Source organism: Mobula hypostoma, chromosome 6 (genome assembly GCF_963921235.1).
Source record: "Mobula hypostoma chromosome 6, sMobHyp1.1, whole genome shotgun sequence".
Classification (NCBI taxonomy): domain Eukaryota; kingdom Metazoa; phylum Chordata; class Chondrichthyes; order Myliobatiformes; family Myliobatidae; genus Mobula; species Mobula hypostoma.
This window is the reverse complement of record NC_086102.1, coordinates 24,216,174-24,235,755: the sequence shown is the minus strand read 5'-3', so window position 1 is coordinate 24,235,755 and position 19,582 is coordinate 24,216,174. Positions and strand designations below refer to the sequence as shown.

Here is a 19,582-nt window from a genome sequence, read left to right as displayed (position 1 = left end):
CTGAATTGTGGCTGAAGGATGGTTGTAGTTGGGAGCTGAATGTCCAAGGTTACACATTGCATTGGAGGGATAGGAAGGCAGGCAGAGGGGTTGGCGTGGGTCTACTGGTAAAGAATGGCATCAAATCATTAAAAGATGTAACATAGGATCAGAAGATATTGAATCCTCGTGGGTTCAATTAAGAAATTGCAAGAGTAAAAGGAGCTGATGGCAGTTATGTACAGGCCTCCCAACAGTAGCTGGGATGTGGACTACAGATTACAATGGGAAATAGAAATGGTATGTCAAAAAGGTAATGTTATGATAGTCTTGGGAGATTTTAACATGCAGGTGGATTGGGAAAGTTAGATCGTTAGTCATAGTCATAGTCATAGTCATACTTTATTGATCCCGGGGAAAATTGGTTTTCATTATAGTTGCACCATAAATAATTAAATAGTAATAAAACCATAAATAGTTAAATAGTAATATGTAAATTATGCCAGGAAATAAGTCCAGGACCAGCCTATCGGCTCAGGGTGTCTGACCCTCCAAGGGAGGAGTTGTAAAGTTTGATGGCCACAGGCAGGAATGACTTTCTATGACGCTCTGTGTTGCATCTCGGTGGAATGAATCTCTGGCTGAATGTACTCCTGTGCCCACCCAGTATATTATGTTAATGGATCTCATGAGAGTGAATTTGTAGAAGGCCTACAGGATGGCTTTTTAGAGCAGTTAGTAGTAGCGGGTTGTCTCTAGCGCACAGAAGTTCATCAGGACACAGCTCCCAGCTCCGGAGGACACCTGCAGCTCATGCTGCCTAGGGAAAGCTGCAAGCATCTGTAAGGACAATACACACCCATGCAATCGCAAACACGAGGAATTCTGCAGATGCTGGAAATTCAAGCAACACACATCAAAGTTGCTGGTGAACGCAGCAGCAGGCCAGGCAGCATCTCTAGGAAGAGGGACAATCGACGTTTCGGGCCTGCACCCTTCGTCAGGACTAACTGAAAGAAGAGCTAGTAAGAGATTTGAAAGTAGGAGGAGGAGGGGGAGATCCAAATTCATAGGAGAAGACAGGAGGGGGAGAGATGGAGCCAAGAGCTGAACAGTTGATTGGCAAAAGGGATATGAGAGGATCATGGGACAGGAGGCCCAGGGAGAAGGAAAAGGGGGGAAAAACCCAGAGGATGGGCAAGGGGTATAGTGAGAGGGACAGAGGGAGAAAAAGGAGAGAGAGAGAAAGAATGTTTGTATGTAAATAAATAACGGATGGGGTACGAGGGGGAGGTGGGGCATTAGCGGAAATTTGAGAAGTCAATGTTCATGCCATCAGGTTGGAGGCTACCCAGACGGAATATAAGGTGTTGTTCCTCCAACCTGAGTGTGGCTTCATCTTTACAGTAGAGGAGGCCGTGGATAGACATATCAGAATGGGAATGGGATGTGGAATTAAAATGTGTGGGCACTGGGAGATCCTGCTTTCTCTGGCGGTCAGAGCGTAGGTGTTCAGCAAAACGACCTCCCAGTCTGCGTTGGGTCTCGCCAATATATAGAAGGCCACATTGGGAGCACTGGACGCAGTATATCACCCCAGCCGACTCACAGGTGAAGTGTCCACATTGACATGTCAAAACATCGCTCAGGGACCTCAAAAAGTGCTAATGGAACCTGAACATGAGTTAATTTTTGTCCGCTGGCACTCCACACAAGCTGCAGTCCAATCCAATCATGCACATCCTCTCTGAGGCCGTGCAAACAAACTTAAGTGCAGCCAATTTCTGTGAGGCCTTCCAGTCTGGATGTGAGAAGCCATGTATAAGACAACCCATCTCCAGTTTGCAGGTACGATGGGGTGAGGACAACTGGTTGAGACATCACACAGGAGAGAAACCCCAGCTTCCCCAAACCTAATGTCAGCCAACCACAGGCCCATTAACTCTGTCTGGTAAGCCTGGACCTCTGTGTCAATAACTTGGTCGGCTGCCATGCCAGTGTAGTCAACCCCTGCGTGTATGGCCTCAACAGCTGGCCATGAGACGCAATTGGCCATGGCATTATCTTTCCCCTTCATGTTGTATATCAGTTGTGAACTCTGGTAGGTAGGCCAGGTGGTGTTGCTGCCACGCAGACCAGGGTCTGATATTTTGGCCATCACATGCACAAGGGGTTTGTGGTCAATGAATGCCGTGAAATGGCGACCCACTAGAAGAACATGAAAATAACAGACAGCCAAATAGAGGTCAACACACATAAAATGCTGGTGGAATGCAGCAGGCCAGGCAGCATCTATAGGAAGAAGTACAGTCGACGTTTTGGGCCGAGACCTTTAGTCAGGACTAACTGAAAGAAGAGTTAGTAAGAGATTTGAAAGTGGGAGGGGGAGGGGGAGATCCAAAATGATAGGAGAAGACAGGAGGGGGAGGGATGAAGCTAAGAGCTGGAAGGTTGATTGGCAAAAGGGATACAAGGCTGGAGAAGGGAGAATCTATGGCCGTCCCATTCCCATTCTGATATGTCTATCCATGGCCTGCCTCCTCTATTGTCAAGATGAAGCCACACTCAGGTTGGAGGAACAACACCTTATATTCTGTCTGGGTAGCCTCCAACCTGATGGCATGAACGTTGACTTCTCAAACTTCTTCTAATGCCCCACCTCCCCCTCGTACCCCATCCGTTATTTATTTACATACACACATTCTTTCTCTCTCTCTCCTTTTTCTCCCTCTGTCCCTCTCACTATACCCCTTGCCCATCCTCTGGGTTTTCCCCCCCCTCCTCCTTTTCCTTCTCCCTGGGCCTCCTGTCCCATGATCCTCTCATATCCCTTTTGCCAATCACCTGTCCAGCTCTTGGCTCCATCCCTCCCCCTCCTGTCTTCTCCTATCATTTTGGATCTCCCTCCCCCCCCCGCTTTCAAATCTCTTACTAGCTCTTCTTTCAGTTAGTCCTGACGAAGGGTCTCGGCCTGAAACATCAACTGTACCTCTTCCTAGAGATGCTGCCTGGCCTGCTGCGTTCACCAGCAACTTTTATGTGTGTTACACCCATTAAATCATCTGTTTCAACTTCTTCCATCTGGCAGACGTTATAAGATTTTCTATGCCCGTACTTCCAGACTGAAAAATAGCTTTTTCCCCAAAGCTATAATTGCTTTGAACCAATCGATCAAGCATCATCCATAAGTTTGTCATATTGCTACTTTAATACTGGTTTTATGGCTGTCGTGCATCTAAATTGTGCTTTTGTACTGCTGGACATTGCTTTTACTAGCTGGTTACTTGATTTTATTTATTGTATTTGTTGTTTTATAGCATTGAGTACCAGAGTTGCAAACTCATTTTCACTGTATTGGTGCATGACAAATTGTACTATGCAATGACAATAAAGGTATTTCATTTCAGTTTGTCATTGGGCCTACTAGAGGATCAGCTATACTGGATTGGGTATTATGTAATGAACCTGAGGTGATTAGGGAGCTTACAGTAAAAGAAAACTTAAGAGGCAGTGATCACAATATGAGTGAGTTCAAGCTGAAATTTGATAGGGAGAAAGTAAAGTCTGACGGAGCGGTATTTCAGAGGAGTAAAGGAAATTACAGTGGTATGAGAAAGAAGTTGGCCAAAGAAAATTGGAAGGAGATGCTGGCAGGGATGTCAGCAGAACAACAATGGCTTGAGTTTCTTGGAAAAATGAAGAAGGTGCAGGATTGATGTATTCCAAAAACGAAGAAATACACAAATGTGAATATAGTACAACCGTGGCTGACAAGGGAAGTCAAAGCTAATGTAAAACCAAAAGAGAGAGTGTCACGTACCCCGTGACGAGAATAAAGAACCAGCAGAAATAGAAAACACTTTGGAGTCCAGTATTGCTATTGACTAATAATGTTTATTAGTAACTACGCAATACAGTAATATAAATGTAGATAAATCAAACAGCTTAGCAATGATTATATAGAAGTAAGTAAATCAGTAAGTGTGGAAATATATGGAAATCAAGCCTCTTCAAGTCTAGGGGTAAAAAGATACAGTCTTACGATGATGAGTAAAGTTCAGTTCAGTTCAGTTCGTGGTATTGAGTTGAGTAGTGATGGAGAGAGAGAAAGGGAGAGATCTGAGTCCTCAGCTGAGCTGACGCTGTCGATCTTCTCGTTGTCCTCCGAAATCCTTTGAAAGTCACCGACTGTGACCACAACAGAGGGGACCAGTTTTCTGTGGTGGAGCTATCACCCAGGCAAGGGTGGACACATGGACAACTCCCCACCAGTCACTGCCTTTTCTTTTTACTGCAAGAGCCACTGATCGATCTGCCTGATCGATCCTCCAAAAACCCACTTTTTCTGCGGGTACAACAAAGCTCATTCAGTGTCCAAAACATGTGTCTGAGCTCTATATCTTCTGACCTTGTATTTTATCTTCCCGTGCTGAGCACCAACAGTCTCTCAAATAACTCCACCCTTCTCTCTCTGTGTAAGAATACAAGCAGGCAATGTCCTTGGAGAAAGTATAAACAACCTGTGAGCAGTCTTCATCTCTCTCTCTCTTTTCAAAACAACATGTCGGTGTTAAATAACTCTCTCTCTCTCTTTTCAAAAACACAGTTCATAGGGGTAATTCAGGACCCCATCACAAGAGCATACAACAAAGCAAAAGTTGGTGGGAAGACAGAGGATTGGGAAGCTGTTAAAACCCTACAGAAACAACTAATAGAATCATTGGGAGAGAAAAGATAAAATATGAAAGCAAAGTAGCAAACAATACAGAGGTGGATAGAAAAAGCTTTTCCAAATATGTATAAAAAATAAAAGTGAGATGAGAGTGGATATAGGACCGCTAGAAAATGAGGCTGGAAAAATAATAATGGGGGACAAGGAGATGGCAGATGAACTAAATGAGTATTTTGCATCAGTCCTCACTGTGGAAGACAGTAGTAATGTGCCAGGCATTGAAGGGTGTGAGGGAAGAGAAGTGAGTGCAGTTACTATTACAAGGGAGAAGATGCTCAAAAAACTGAAAGACCTAAAGGTGCATTATCACCCGGAGCAGATGAACTGTACCCTAAGGTTCTGAATGTGGTAGCGGTTGAGATTGTGGAGGCATTAGTAATGATCTTTCAAGAATCATTGGACTCTGGCATGGTTCCAGAGGACTGGAAAATTGCAAATGTCACTCCACTCCTTTAGAAAGGAGGCAGGCAGCAGAAAGGAAATTATAGACCAGTTAACCTGACCTCAGTGGTAGGGAAAATGTTGGAGTCAATTGTTAAAGTTAAAGATGAGGTTATGGAGTACTTGGTGACACAGAACAAGTTAGGACAAAGTCAGTATGGTTTCCTTAAGTGAAAATCCTGCCTGATGAACCTGTTGAAATTCCTTGAGGAGATTACAAGTAGGATAGATAAAAGGGATGCAGTGGATGTTGTATATTTGGACTATTCAGAAGACCTTTGACAAGGTGCTACATGTGAGGCTGCTTACCAAATTAAGAGCCCACAGTCTTACAGGAAAGTTACTAACATGATTAGAGCCTTGGCTGATTGGTAGGAGGCAGTTAGTGGGAATAAAAGGATCCTTTTCTGGTTGGCTGCCAGTGGCTAGAGGTGTTCCACAGGAGTCAGTGTTGGCACCGCTTCTTTTTATTCTGTGTATCAATGATTTAGTTGATGGATTAGATGCCTTTGTTGCCAAGTTTTAAGATAAATGGAGGGCAGGGATTGTTGAGGAAACAAGAAGGCTGCAGAAGAACTTAGACAGATTAGGAGAATGGGCAAGTAAGTGGCAAGTGAAATACAATGTTGGAAAATGCATGGTCATGCACTTGGTTGTAGAAATAAATGTGCAGACTACTTCTAAATGGGGAGAAAATCCAAAAATCTGAGATGCAAAGGGACTTGGGAGTCCTTGTGCAGAACACCCTAAAGGTTAACCTGCAGATTGAGTCGGTGGTGAGGAAGGCAAATGCAATGTTAGCATTCATTTCAAGCGGTCCAGAATACAAGAGCAGGGATGTGATGTTGAGGCTTTATAAATTACTGGTGAGGCCCCACCTTGAGTATTGTGAACAGTTTTGGTCTCCTTATCTAAGAAAAGATGTGCTGGCATTGGAGAGGGTTCAGAGGAGGTTCACAAGGATGATTCCAGAAAAGAAAGGGTTACCATATAGAAACATAGAAAATAGGTGCAGGAGTAGGCCACTCGGCCCTTCGAGCCTGCACCGCCATTTATTATGATCATGGCTGATCCTCCAACTCAGAACCCCACCCCAGCCTTCCCTCCATACCCCCTGACCCCTGTAGCCACAAGGGCCATATCTAACTCCCCCTTAAACATAGCCAATGAACTGGCCTCAACAGTTTGCTGTGGCAGAGAATTCCACAGATTCACCACTCTCTGTGTGAAGAAGTTTTTCCTAATCTCGGTCCTAAAAGGCTTCCCCTCTATCCTCAAACTGTGACCCCTCGTTCTGGACCTCCCCAACATCGGGAACAATCTTCCCGCATCTAGCCTGTCCAATCCCTTTAGGATCTTATACGTTTCAATCAGATCCCCCCTCAATCTTCTAAATTCCAACGAGTACAAACCCAGTTCATCCAGTCTTTCTTCATATGAAAGACCTGCCATCCCAGGAATCAATCTGGTGAACCTTCTTTGTACTCCCTCTATGGCAAAGATGTCTTTCCTCAGATTAGGGGACCAAAACTGCACACAATACTCCAGGTTGAACGGCCAAATAGAGTAGATGAAAAGGGATGTTTCCCATGGTGGGGGAGTCTAGGACAAGAGGGACGTCTATTTAAAACAGAGATGCAGAGAAATTTCTTTAGCCAAAGGATGGTGAGTTTGTTACCACTGTCGTTAGATGCATTTATGGAGATTGATAAGAGTATTGATTGGCCATGGCATCAAAGGTTGCACAGAGAAGTCCGGGGAGTGGGGCTGAGGAGGGGAAGAAAAAAGGATCAGCCGTGACTGAATGGCGGAGCAGACTCGATGGGCCAAGTGTCCTAATTCTGCTCTTACATTTTATGAACGTAAAACATGATCATCAATTAATGGGGAAGTCCTCAGCCCTTAAAGAGCCCATCCCAGCTATCCAAACTCCGAAGAGTTAGAGCATTTAACTCTTTAAAGCTGGCGTGTTTGGTTGCGTCACGTAAGAGTTCCACCACAATGCCTCACTGGTTGAGTTCCCCAGTCTGTCCTTACAGAGCACAGCCATGACATTTTCCTTGACTAGTAATATAATTCCTTCTCCTTTAATCCTTCCTGCTCTGTCACATCTAAGAAAATGGAACCTCAGAATACTGAGCTGCCATTCCTGCCCCTCCTGCAAACACGTCTCACTAATGGCTACAACGTTATAATTCCAGGTGTTGATCCATGCCCTGAACTCATCTACCTTTCATACCATACTTCTTGTATTGAAATATACACAGCTCAACCTTTTAATTCCCGACTTTGTTTGAGGTCTTAACAAATTCTCCACTCTGGTTCCCACCCCACTGCAATCCTAGTTTAAACCTATCTCTGTGCAGTACTAGGAAACCTTCCCATTAGGATATTAGTCCCCTTCAAGTTCAGGTGCAAAGTGTCTCTTCTGTACAGGCCCCACCTTTCCTGGAAGACAGCCCAATGATCCAAAAATCAGCTCCCAACTCCTTTGCCATGTGTTAAACTGTATATGGCCTCACTAGCACACCGCATGGGTAGCAATCGTGAGATCGCTACCCTGGAGGTCCTGCCCTTTAACTTAACACCGAACTCCCTGAACTCAGTTTGCAGAACCTCGTCACTTATCCTACCTATGCCATTGGTATCTGCAGTACATGGACCACGACCTCAGGCTGTTCACCTCAGATTTGATCCAAGATGTCCTGGACCTGGCGTCTGGGAGGCAACATATCATCTAGGATTCTCGTTCTTGTCCATAGAACCTCCTTTCTTTTCCCCTAGCAAATAAATCCCCTTTGACCACAACTTGCCTCTTCCCCTCCTTTCCTTCTCTGTAACAGAACCAGGCTCAGTGCCAGAGACCTGACCACTGTGACTTTCCTCTGCTAGGCCATCCCCCCTCCCAACAGTATCCAAAGTGATATACCTGTTGTTGAGGGGGATGGCCACAGGGTACTCTGCACTGGTTGTATAACCCTTTTCCCAATTTCCTGTGTCTTGCACCTTGGGTTTAATCACCTCTCTGTATGTCCTATCTGTCACCCCCTCAGTCTTCTGAATGATCCAGAGTTCTTCCAGTTCCAGCTCCAACTCCTGAGTGGATCGTTAGAAGGTGCAATTGGATGCACTTCTCGCAATATTGTCGTAAAGGACACTGGAGGTCTCCTTGCCTTCCCATATTCTGCAAGAGGAGCATTTCACTCTCCTGCCTGGCACCTTTATTGTTACTAACTGAGCAAATACAAAGAATGAAATAAATAATAAACTGTGGGGAAGAAGGCTTTTCTTGCCTTTTCTCTCTCAAGCCTCTCCTGGCTGAAGCCACGAAGAGCTAAAGCCTCAAAAACCCCACTCTAACTCTGACCACTCCACTAATGGCTGATCCAACAATGGCTGCTCCTCTTGCCCCTGACTTACTTTAATTTGTTCTTGCCGATCAATCCCGAAAGCTGATTGGCCACTGTTCAAAGCCCTAAACTGCTGCTTTTTCTACTCAGTTGGTGAACCTGAGTGAGACAAGTCTGATCTTTTGATCTCCGTCTGGGACACGAGAGCAATTTCTTCACAGAGAGGGTGGTGCAGATATGAAGTGATTGAGGTGGGTACAATAACAACATTGAAAAGATACTTGGGCAGGTACATGGACAGGAAAGATTTAGAGCAACATGTGCCAAACATGGGAAAATGGGACTAGTTGAGTTGGGCATCTTGATTAGCATGGATAAGCTCTATGAATCTAAATCTCTGAATGATAAAGATCACACACAAGATCAGAGTGTGAGACTGATTTTGATGGAAAGGGAGGAGTGTTGTATGTATTAAACTGATCTGAGGCGTTCAAGATTCAAGATTCAAGATTCAAAAAACTTTATTGTCATTCTAACCGTACATCAGCTCTGCAGAGCAGAATGAGATAACGTTTCCCAGGAGCAGTGCAATCATAACATAACAAACGCAACACTAAATAATAAACATAACAATAAATAGTAAAACACAACAGCCACATGTCAGTTCAAATCAAGTTATAAGTGTCCAGTGCAAGTTAAAAGTGTCCAAAGCAGAGTCAGGTAGAGCAGCTATTTAGCAGTCTGACTGCCTGTGGGAGGAAGCTGTTTAGTAGCCTTGTGGTTTTAGTTTTGACGCTCCTATAACATTTGCCTGATGGCAGAAGAACAAACAGTTCATGGAGAGGGTGTGAGGGGTCTTTAATGATGTACCGTGTCTTCTGGAAGCATCGACTCTGAAAGAGGTCTTGGACAGAAGGTAGGGAGACCCCAATAACCTTCTCTGCTCCCCTAACCACCCTCTGCAAGGCTTTTTTGTCGACAGCACTGCAGCTGGAGTACCAGGTTGTGATACAAAAGGTCAGCACACTCTCAACCACGCCTCTGTAGAATGTAGTTAAGATGTTAGTGGGGAGTGATGCTTGTTTAAGCTTCCTTAGAAAGTTCAATCTCTGCTGGGCCCGTTTCACAATCCCAGTGGTGTTCTTGGACCAGGTGAGATTGTCCGAGATCTGCACCCCAAGGAACTTGATGTTTTCCACTCTCTCCACTGTGGAGCTGCTGATGCTGAGGGGTGTGTACTCAGGCTGAGACCGTCTGAAATCGACGATCATCTCCTTGGTTTGGTGACATTAAGCATCAAGTTGTTATCACTGCACCAGCTCTCTAGGTGTTTGACCTCCTCCCTGTACATTGTTTCATCATTTTTGCTGATGAGCCCTACCACTGTGGTATCATCAGCAAATTTAATGATCAGGTTCTCCTTGAATCTGACTGCACAGTCATGTGTTAGCAGTGTAAACAGCAATGGGCTAAGCATACAGCCTTGTGGGGATCCAGTGCTCAGTGTGATGGAGTCAGAGATGTTCCTGCCAACACGGACTGACTGTGGTCTCCCTGTCAAGAAATCCAGAATCCAGCGACACATGGCAGTGCTAAGGCTAAGCAGCGACAGTTTCTCCACAAGCCTCTGCGTGATGATGGTATTGAACACTGAACCGAAATCAATGTACAGGATTCTGGCACAAGTGTCTTTGTTGTCCAAGTGAGAGAGAACTGTGTGCAGTGTGGTGGATATTGCGTCCGATTTGGACGATAAGCAAACTGTAGAGGATCAGGCGATGAGGGGAGGCTGGCTCTGATATGAGGCTTGACAAGCCGTTCAAAATATTTCATCACTATGGGAGTCAGGGCAACGGGACGGTAATCATTCAGACAGGCTACAACTGATTTCTTTGCTACAGGGATGATTGTGGAGGTTTTGAAGCATCTGGGGACAATGGCTTGACTAAGGGAGATGTTGAAAATGTCTGTCAGGATATCTGCTGATACATCAGCACATTCCTTGAGCACACATTCAGGGATGCTGTCGGGACCTCCCGCTTTTCGTGGGTTGACCCTGGCAAGGGTCCTCCGTGTTTGTCCTCAGGTCTAAACCTAAAGTAGAAACTATGGGAGTATTGGCAATACTTGTTGCCAGAGGGAAACAGGGCCTGGAGTTTGGGGTCCCGTCATCAGCTATTCTGGGGGTTTATTCTGAAGATCGGAGCCCATAATTCAATGGGAAGTCAAAGTCTAATGGCTGAAGCCTGGAGACTGGATGCCCAGAGGGCTGTCCTGGAATTGGAGGACTGTCCGTGTCTGTGGGTGGGTGGGAGGGAGGAAAGTGGTTTGTTTTGCTGTTGTTTTGTAGCTTGTTGTGTATGAGTTCTGAGTTCTGTCGAGATTTGCGGGCATGCTATGGCAGCGCTGGAATGTGTGGTAACACTTGCAGGCTGTCGCAGTAAGTATGTTGGTTCTTAAGACAAGTGATGTATTTCACTGTATGTTTCAATGTATATGTGATAAATAAATCTGAATCTTAAATTCCTTTTGTGCAATTAATATGTTGAATACATTAATTATATTGTCATGTTAAATATGATAATAGACAGCCATGAAACTTTTCCTGGAGACTTCAGATGTCTTTAACCGCGTCTTTTTTTTAAATAACTTTGCAAATTCTTTCAAGGTGTGATGTTCCTCGTCGATAAGGAGGTTGAATTCAGAGACAGAAACAAGTATTTACAAAAAATCACGTGACGCGAGATGACTGAGCGGGGAAAGTGAAATCAAAAGGAAATAAGTTATAGCGGTGCAGAAAAACCCTCAGTAGTGTTACCCTTCCTGTTGTTGGCGGTCTCGGCTGCGAGGAGAGCTCTCAACAGCAAGGTATTTTAAACATTGCTGGCGAAACCCTATGCCTTTCGAACCGTAGTTTCAAACCCTTCCAAACTCCGAATTCATCTCGCTACGCTAATGCTTGCACACGAATCAATCGCGCCCAGAGGCGTAAACTCGATAAAGCCTCCCGCTTCGTCTCTCAACAGCAGGAAACTTCTAACTTCCGCAGTTAGTTTGGTTGATGCAATTTTCCCCTATAATTTTAAAACTAATTTGCAACTGGCGATGGGGTCTTCAAGCGATGTTTTCTTAAGCCTTCTAAGTCCCAGTGGAAGACACTATTGAGTGCAATCACTGATTTATGTGTTGTCCAGTCCACCCAAGAAGAGGCAACGTGCAGGTGTGCCGATGCTGTGATATTTGTCCCCAATTGTCGACCCCAAAGCACTCGAGTTCCTCACGGTAGGTCTGATTTTATCGGTACACCGGGTTTGAAGGGCCGGATAGTCTGTTCCCGATGGTTTTGATATTTCCGGTGGTGGAAGCCCATCTCTTCTGGGGTCCTTTGGGCTCCTTTCACCCCTTCCTAATGGTCGCAACCCCATCGACGGATCCGCTCGACCAGTCGCGGCGATCCTCTCACCGACCCCGACCCCCATTACAGACGTAGCGGTTCCCTCCCACCGAACGCCGGTGGCTCGATGACGGTTACAAGCGCACCAGGTAGCACACAGGTAAGAGTCAGGACTTGAGGAAGGAAATGCCCCACGTATGAGGAAAATCTTATAAACCAATCCAACTTGCCAATTATCAAACAGATAGTTCCCACAAACCCTGAGAAACTTTTGTTCTGTCGCGTAGGCGTGGAACATTCAGGACTTGTATCAGATCTCAGGCTAGCCCGAAGTTTCAGATGAATCTGACGCCTCCTGCATCTCTGATTGTACGGAAGCGGAGTCAGGTTTAATATCACTGACATATTGCATGCCATGAAATTTGTAGTGTTGTGGCAGTATTACAGTGCAATACAATAAATTACAATAAGAAATGTTATACAAGTTAAATAAGAGTGCAAAGAGAGAGCAAAAATAGTGAGGTAGTGCTCTTAGGTTGGTTCATTGTCCGTTCAGAAATCTGATGATAGTGGGTAGAAACTCTTCCTGAAATGTTGAAACTGTTCCTATATCTCCTCCCTGATGGTAGTAATAAGCAAAGAGCCTCCCTGGGTAGTGGGGGCCCTTAACGATGGACATCAGCTTTGTGAGCATCACGGTTTTGAAGATGGTAGCAGTAAGCACGTACTCTCTCATCTAATTATCTTCCTTTTATTTCCTCGCCCTACTGACTGGTTGACGAAGACTCTCACAGATAGGCATCGAACCGGGACACAGTCACTTGACTGTCACACCTGTTTCAAGAGCCACCAACACCAGGAGGACGTCTTCCACCACGCACGAGATCAGCATCGAGTTTAAGCATGTTCTCGAAAATAAAAGAGTTCTATACCGGAGGTTAGTTCAGAGTTGCTTCTAAATATTTGCAATATCACCTGGGTCTCGCAATAGAAAAACACTCTTAGTATTAAGCTTCAGTCGCTGTCCAAGGCATAAATTTGAATGCTCTATAACAAGGTTAGAGCTTGAAAAGCAGCAATTAAAGTATGTACTGACTGGGAGAAGTGAATGGAGAAGGGTTGTTGGATGACTGAGGGATAGGAGCCAAGGAACTGGAGCATATAGTATCACTCATTCATCCTTCCGTCAGAAGGAGGTGAATCTGTACAATTCATTGCCATAGACGGCTGCCAAGTCATTTGAAGCAGAGGTGAATAGGTTCATGATTAATAAGGGTGTCAAAGGTTATGGAGAGAAGGCAAAACAATGAGTGGAATAATAAATGAGCTATGATGGAAATGGGGAGCAGACTCGTTAGGCTGTATGGCTTAATTCTGCTCCGAGGTCTAATGGGACACCAGCCCTCGATGGAAATGCTCTAGATGGAGCAAATTAGTTCTCTGCCAAACAAAGTGTGTACATGAATTGAAGGACACCTGAACATAATTGACAGGTTTTGCTTTAGTTTGAGCAGAATCCAGTACAGGTTAGTTGCTGCTAGACGTGCATTTCCAGAATCCAATAAAAAAGTTATGTCTGCTTCAGTCACCAGGGCAGTATGCAGTAAACTGGCAAACGTATTGACTATTTGGAGAGCAATGCCATTCTGTCCCTGTAAGACATTACCAAGGCATCACCATTGTGATCTGTATAGAACAGGTACTGTCCATGGGAAATATAAATTAATAAACTGTACATTTCTTTACACTTCAAACAATTATTGCTGTTTTCTGATTAGGCTTTAAAGTAAGTGCAAATGACAAAAGAGTCTGCTTAATTGTAGATTCAGTACTGTAAGCTGTCTGTAGCAGGATTCAAAATCCTGATGAAATAATTTTGTGGAAAGTTATTACAACAAAAACAGAAGGGCAGGATTTTAAATAATTTTGATTATATTTGTTCAGTGGTTGCAAATGAACCTAATGATACTACAATAGTAAGAAGGTTTGAGAACATAGTTTGTTTTGTTGATATCAATATATATATACTCAGTGGCCACTTCATTAGGTACTCATGCTAGTTAGATTAGATTAGGTTAGATTTTGAGGACACACAGTCCTCTTTTATTGTCATTTAGTAATGCATGCATTAAGAAATGATACAATGTTCCTCCAGAAAGATATCACAGAAACACAAGACAAGCCAAGACTAAAAAAACTGACAAAAACCACATATTTATAACATATAGTTACAACAGTGCAAAGCAATACCCTAATTTGATGAAGAACAGACCATGGGCACGGTAGATAGTTAATGAAAATACCTATTTCAATCGAAGCAAGTAGCTGAAGAAGTGAGCGGAAGAATTCGGGTCGAAAAAGTCGTGTTTTCTTTTTAAAAACTGCTCGGGGAGAAGGGTCTGCACTGCGCAGGCGCGTGACGTAGCGCGCCAAGGTTTAAAAAGCAGACCAGCATATACAGCGGCCATCATTGTAGCGGCCATCGTCGGAGTGGACTGAGTCAGAGTGGGGCGGCTTTGGCTCAAACAGGCTTCGGCGAGAACAGGTAGAGGCCAGGGTAGGTTCTGGTAAGTTTTTTGTTCAGATTGTCTAGCGTAGAGAGAATGCCAGGCAGGATGTTGGAATTCTCCTCTTGCAGGATGTGGGAAGTCAGGGAGCCCTCCGGTGTCCCTGACAACGACACCTGCAGGAAGTGCATCCAGCTGCAGCTCCTAACAAACTGCATTAGGGAACTGGAGCAGGAGCTGGATGACCTGCGGATCATTCGGGAGAATGAGGAGACTATAGGTCGTAGCTACAGGGAGGTAGTTACGCCAAAGGAGCAGAGGACAGGAAATTGGGTCACTGTCAGGCGAGGGAAGAGGAAAGGGCAGGCAGAGCAGGGTTCCCCTGTGGCCATTCCCCTCAACAACAAGTATACCGCATTGGATACGGTTGGGGGGGATGACTTACCTGGGACTAGCTGCAGTAGCCGGATCTCTGGCACTGGGTCTGGCTCTGCAGTGCAGAAGGGAGGGGGAAAAAGAGGAGAGTGGTAGTGATAGGGGACTCGATAGTTAGAGGTGCAGATAGGAGGTTCTGTGGTCGTGACAGAGAATCCAGGATGGTTTGTTGCCTCCCAGGTGCCAGGGTCAAGGATGTCTCTGGTCGATTGCATGACTTTCTGAAGTGGGAGGGTGATCGGCCAGATGTCGTGGTGCACATCGGTACCAATGACGTAGCAAGGAAGAGTGAGGAGGTCCTGGAGAGTGAGCATAGAGAGCTTGGTAGGAAGTTGAAAAGCAGGACCTCGAGGGTGGTAATCTCAGGATTGCTACCTGTGCTACGTGCCAGTGAGGGTAGGAATAGGATGCTCTGGAGGATGAACAAGTGGCTGAGGAACTGGTGTAGGGAGCAGGGTTTCAGATTTCAGGATCATTGGGACCTCTTCTGGGGCAGGTGGGACCTGTACAAGAGAGACGGGCTACACTTGAACTACAGGGGGACCAATATCCTTTCAGGGAGGTTTGTTAATGCTATTGGGGGGGCTTTAAACTAGATTTGCAGGGGGATGGGAACCACAGTACCAGAGTTGACAGTGTGGCTGGGGTGAAAATAAATGATGTTAAAAGTTCAAGCAAATCCACTAATAGAAAGGTTGTGAGTGGTGGTAAAAATCTTCTGAGGTGTATATGTTTCAATGCTAGGAGTATTGCGGGGAAGGCGGATGAGTTGAGTGCGTGGATTGACACGTGGAATTATGACGTTGTAGCAATTAGTGAAACTTGGCTACAGGAGGGGCAGGACTGGCAACTTAATATTTCAGGGTTCCGATGTTTCAGATGTGATCGAGGCAGAGGAATGAAAGGTGGGGGAGTGGGATTGCTTGTTAGGGAAAACATTACAGCAGTGCTCCGGCAGGACAGATTAGAGGGCTTGTCTACTGAGTCCTTGTGGGTGGAGCTGAGAAACAGGAAAGGTATAGCCACATTAGTGGGATTGTATTACAGACCACCCAATAGTCAAAGAGAATTGGAAGTGCAAATCTGCAGAGAGATAGCAGGCAACTGCAGGAAACATAAAGTTGTGGTGGTAGGGGATTTTAATTTTCCATATATTGATTGGGTCTCCCATACTGTTAGGGGTCTAGATGGTTTAGAGTTTGTAAAATGTGTTCAGGAAAGTTTTCTAAATCAATATATAGAGGGACCAACTAGAGAGGATGCAATATTGGATCTCCTGTTAGGAAACGAGTTAGGACAAGTGACAGAAGTCTGTGTAGGGGAGCACTTTGGTTCCAGTGATCATAACACCATTAGTTTCAACTTGATCATGGACAAGGATAGATCTGGTCCTAGGGTTGAGGTTCTGAACTGGAAGAAGGCCAAATTTGAAGAAATGAGAAAGGATCTAAAAAGCGTGGATTGGGACAGGTTGTTCTCTGACATGGATGTGATCGGTAGGTGGGAAGCTTTCAAAGCAGAAATTTTGAGAGCACATAATTTGTATGTTCCTGTCAGGATTAAAGGCAAGGTGAATAGGAATAAGGGACCTTGGTTCTCAATGGATATTGCAACTCTGATAAAGAAGAAGAGGGAGTTGTATGACGTGTATAGGAAGCAGGGAGTAAATAAGGTGCTTGAGGAGTATAAGAAGTGCAAGAAAATACTTAAGAAAGAAATCAGGAGGGCTAAAAGAAGACATGAGGTTGCCTTGGCAGTCAAAGTGAAGGATAATCCAAAGAGCTTTTACAGGTATATTAAGAGCAAAAGGATTGTAAGGGATAAAATTGGTCCTCTTGAAGATCAGAGTGGTCGGCGATTTGCAGAACCAAAGGAAATGGAGGAGATCTTAAATAGGTTTTTTTGCGTCTGTGTTTACTAAGGAAACTGGCATGAAGTCTATGGAATTAAGGGAAACAAGTAGTGAGATCATGGAAACTGTACAGATCGAAAAGGAGGAGGTCCTTGCTGTCTTGAGGAAAATTAAAGTGGATAAATCCCCAGGACCTGACAGGGTGTTCCCTCGGACCTTGAAGGAGACTAGTGTTCAAATTGCAGGGGCCCTGGCTGAAATATTTAAAATGTCACTGTCTACAGGTGAGGTGCCGGAGGATTGGAGAGTGGCTCATGTTGTTCCGTTGTTTAAAAAAAGATCGAAAAGTAATCCAGGAAATTATAGGCCAGTAAGTTTAACGTCGGTAGTAGGTAAGTTATTGGAGGGAGTACTAAGAGACAGAATCTACAAGCATTTGGATAGACTGGGACTTATTAGGGAGAGTCAACATGGTTTTGTGCGTGGTAGGTCATGTTTGACCAATCTATTGGAGTTTTTCGAGGAGGTTACGAGGAAAGTGGATAAAGGGAAGGCAGTGGATATTGTCTACATGGACTTCAGTAAGGCCTTTGACAAGGTCCCGCATGGGAGGTTAGTTAGGAAAATTCAGTCGCTTGGTATACATGGAGAGGTGGTAAATTGGATTAGACATTGGCTCGATGGAAGAAGCCAGAGAGTGGTGGTAGAGAATTGCTTCTCTGAGTGGAGGCCTGTGCCTAGTGGTGTGCCACAGGGATCAGTGCTGGGTCCATTGTTATTTGTCATCTATATCAATGATCTGGATGATAATGTGGTAAATTGGATCAGCAAGTTTGCTGATGGTACAAAGATTGGAGGTGTAGTAGACAGTGAGGAAGGTTTTCAGAGCCTGCAGGGGGACTTGGACCAGCTGGAAAAATGGGCTAAAAAATGGCAGATGGAGATTAATACTGACAAGTGTGAGGTATTGCACGTTGGAAGGACAAACTAACGTAGAACATACAGGATTAATGGTAGGGCACTGAGGAGTGCAGTGGAACAGAGGGATCTGGGAATACAGATACAAAATTCCCTAAAAGTGGCGTCACAGGTAGATAGGGTCGTAAAGAGAGCTTTTGGTACATTGGCCTTTATTAATCAAAGTATTGAGTATAAGAACTGGAACGTTATGATGAGGTTGTATAAGGCATTGGTGAGGCCGAATCTGGAGTATTGTGTTCAGTTTTGGTCACCAAATTACAGGAAGGATGTAAATAAGGTTGAAAGAGTGCAGAGAAGGTTTACAAGGATGTTGCCGGGACTTGAGAAACTCAGTTACAGAGAAAGGTTGAATAGGTTAGGACTTTATTCCCTGGAGCATAGAAGAATGAGGGGAGATTTGATAGAGGTATATAAAATTATGATGGGTATAGATAGAGTGAATGCAAGCAGGCTTTTTCCACTGAGGCAAGGGGAGAAAAAAACCAGAGGACATGGGTTAAGGGTGAGGGGGGAAAAGTTTAAAGGGAACATTAGTGGGGGCTTCTTCACACAGAGAGTGGTGGGAGTATGGAATGAGCTGCCAGACGAGGTGGTAAATGCGGGTTCTTTTTTAACATTTAAGAATAAATTGGACAGATACATGGATGGGAGGTGTATGGAGGGATATGGTCCGTGTGCAGGTCAGTGGGACTAGGCAGAAAATGGTTCAGCACAGCCAAGAAGGGCCAAAAGGCCTGTTTCTGTGCTGTAGTTTCTATGGTTTCTATGGTTTCTATTGAGCCAATCACTTGGCAGCAACTCAATGCATAAAAACATGCAGACATGGTCAAGAGGATCAGGTGTTGTTCAGTCCAAGCATCAGATTGGTGAAGCAATGTGATCTAAGTGACTTTGACTGTGGAATGATTGTTGGTGCCAGATGGGGTGGTTTGAGTACTTCAGAAACTAACGATCTCCTGAGATTTTCACACACAACAGCGTGTACAGAGAATGGTATGATAAACCAAAAAAACATATTATTCTCCGTAACTTCCGCCACCTCCAACGGGATCCCACCACTAAGCACATCTTTCCCTCCCCCCCCCCTGCATTCCGCAGGGATCGCTCCCTACACTACTCCCTTGTCCATTCGTCCCCCCCATCCCTCCCCACTGATCTCCCTCCTGGCACTTAACCGTGTAAGCGGAACAAGTGCTACACATGCCCTTACACTTCCTCCCTTACCACCATTCAGGGCCCCAAACAGTCCTTCCAGGTGAGGCAACACTTCACCTGTGAGTCGACTGGGGTGATATACTGCGTCCGGTGCTCCTGATGTGGCCTTTTATATATTGGCGAGACCCAACGCAGACTGGGAGACCGCTTTGCTGAACATCTACGCTCTGTCCGCCAGAGAAAGCAGGATCTCCCAGTGTCCACACATTTTAATTCCACATCCCATTCCCATTCTGACATGTCTATCCACGGCCTCCTCTACTGTAAAGATGAAGCCACACTCAGGTTGGAGGAACAACGCCTTATATTCCGTCTGGGTAGCCTTCAACCTGATGGCATGAACATCGACTTCTCTAACTTCCGCTAAGGCCCCACCTCCCCCTCGTACCCCATCCGTTACTCATTTTTATGCACACATTCTTTCTCTCACTCTCCTTTTTCTCCCTCTGTCCCTCTGAATATACCTCTTGCCCATCCTCTGGGTCCCCCCGGCCTTGTCTTTCTTCCTGGACCTCCTGTCCCATGATCCTCTCGTATCCCCTTTTGCCAATCACCTGTCCAGCTCTTGGCTCCATCCCTCCCCCTCCTGTCTTCTCCTATCATTTTGCATCTCCCCCTCCCCCTCCAGCTTTCAAATCCCTTACTAACTTTTCCTTCAGTTAGTCCTGACGAAGGGTCTCGGCCTGAAACGTCGAC

At 45.1% G+C, this 19,582-nt stretch overlaps 1 protein-coding gene across 1 annotated transcript in view; it reads left to right on the top strand.

Moving 5' to 3' along the window:
* Window positions 1-11,298: 11,298 nt before the first annotated feature.
* LOC134347868 (interferon-induced GTP-binding protein Mx-like) overlaps window positions 11,299-19,582 on the top strand; it is a 61,251-nt gene continuing 52,967 nt past the window's right edge. Inside the window, exons 1-2 of the mRNA XM_063050415.1 lie at window positions 11,299-11,370; window positions 12,681-12,833. Coding sequence (XP_062906485.1) covers window positions 12,800-12,833 — 34 coding nt within the window. The 5' untranslated portion in view covers window positions 11,299-11,370; window positions 12,681-12,799. The remainder of the gene's footprint in view (window positions 11,371-12,680; window positions 12,834-19,582) is intronic.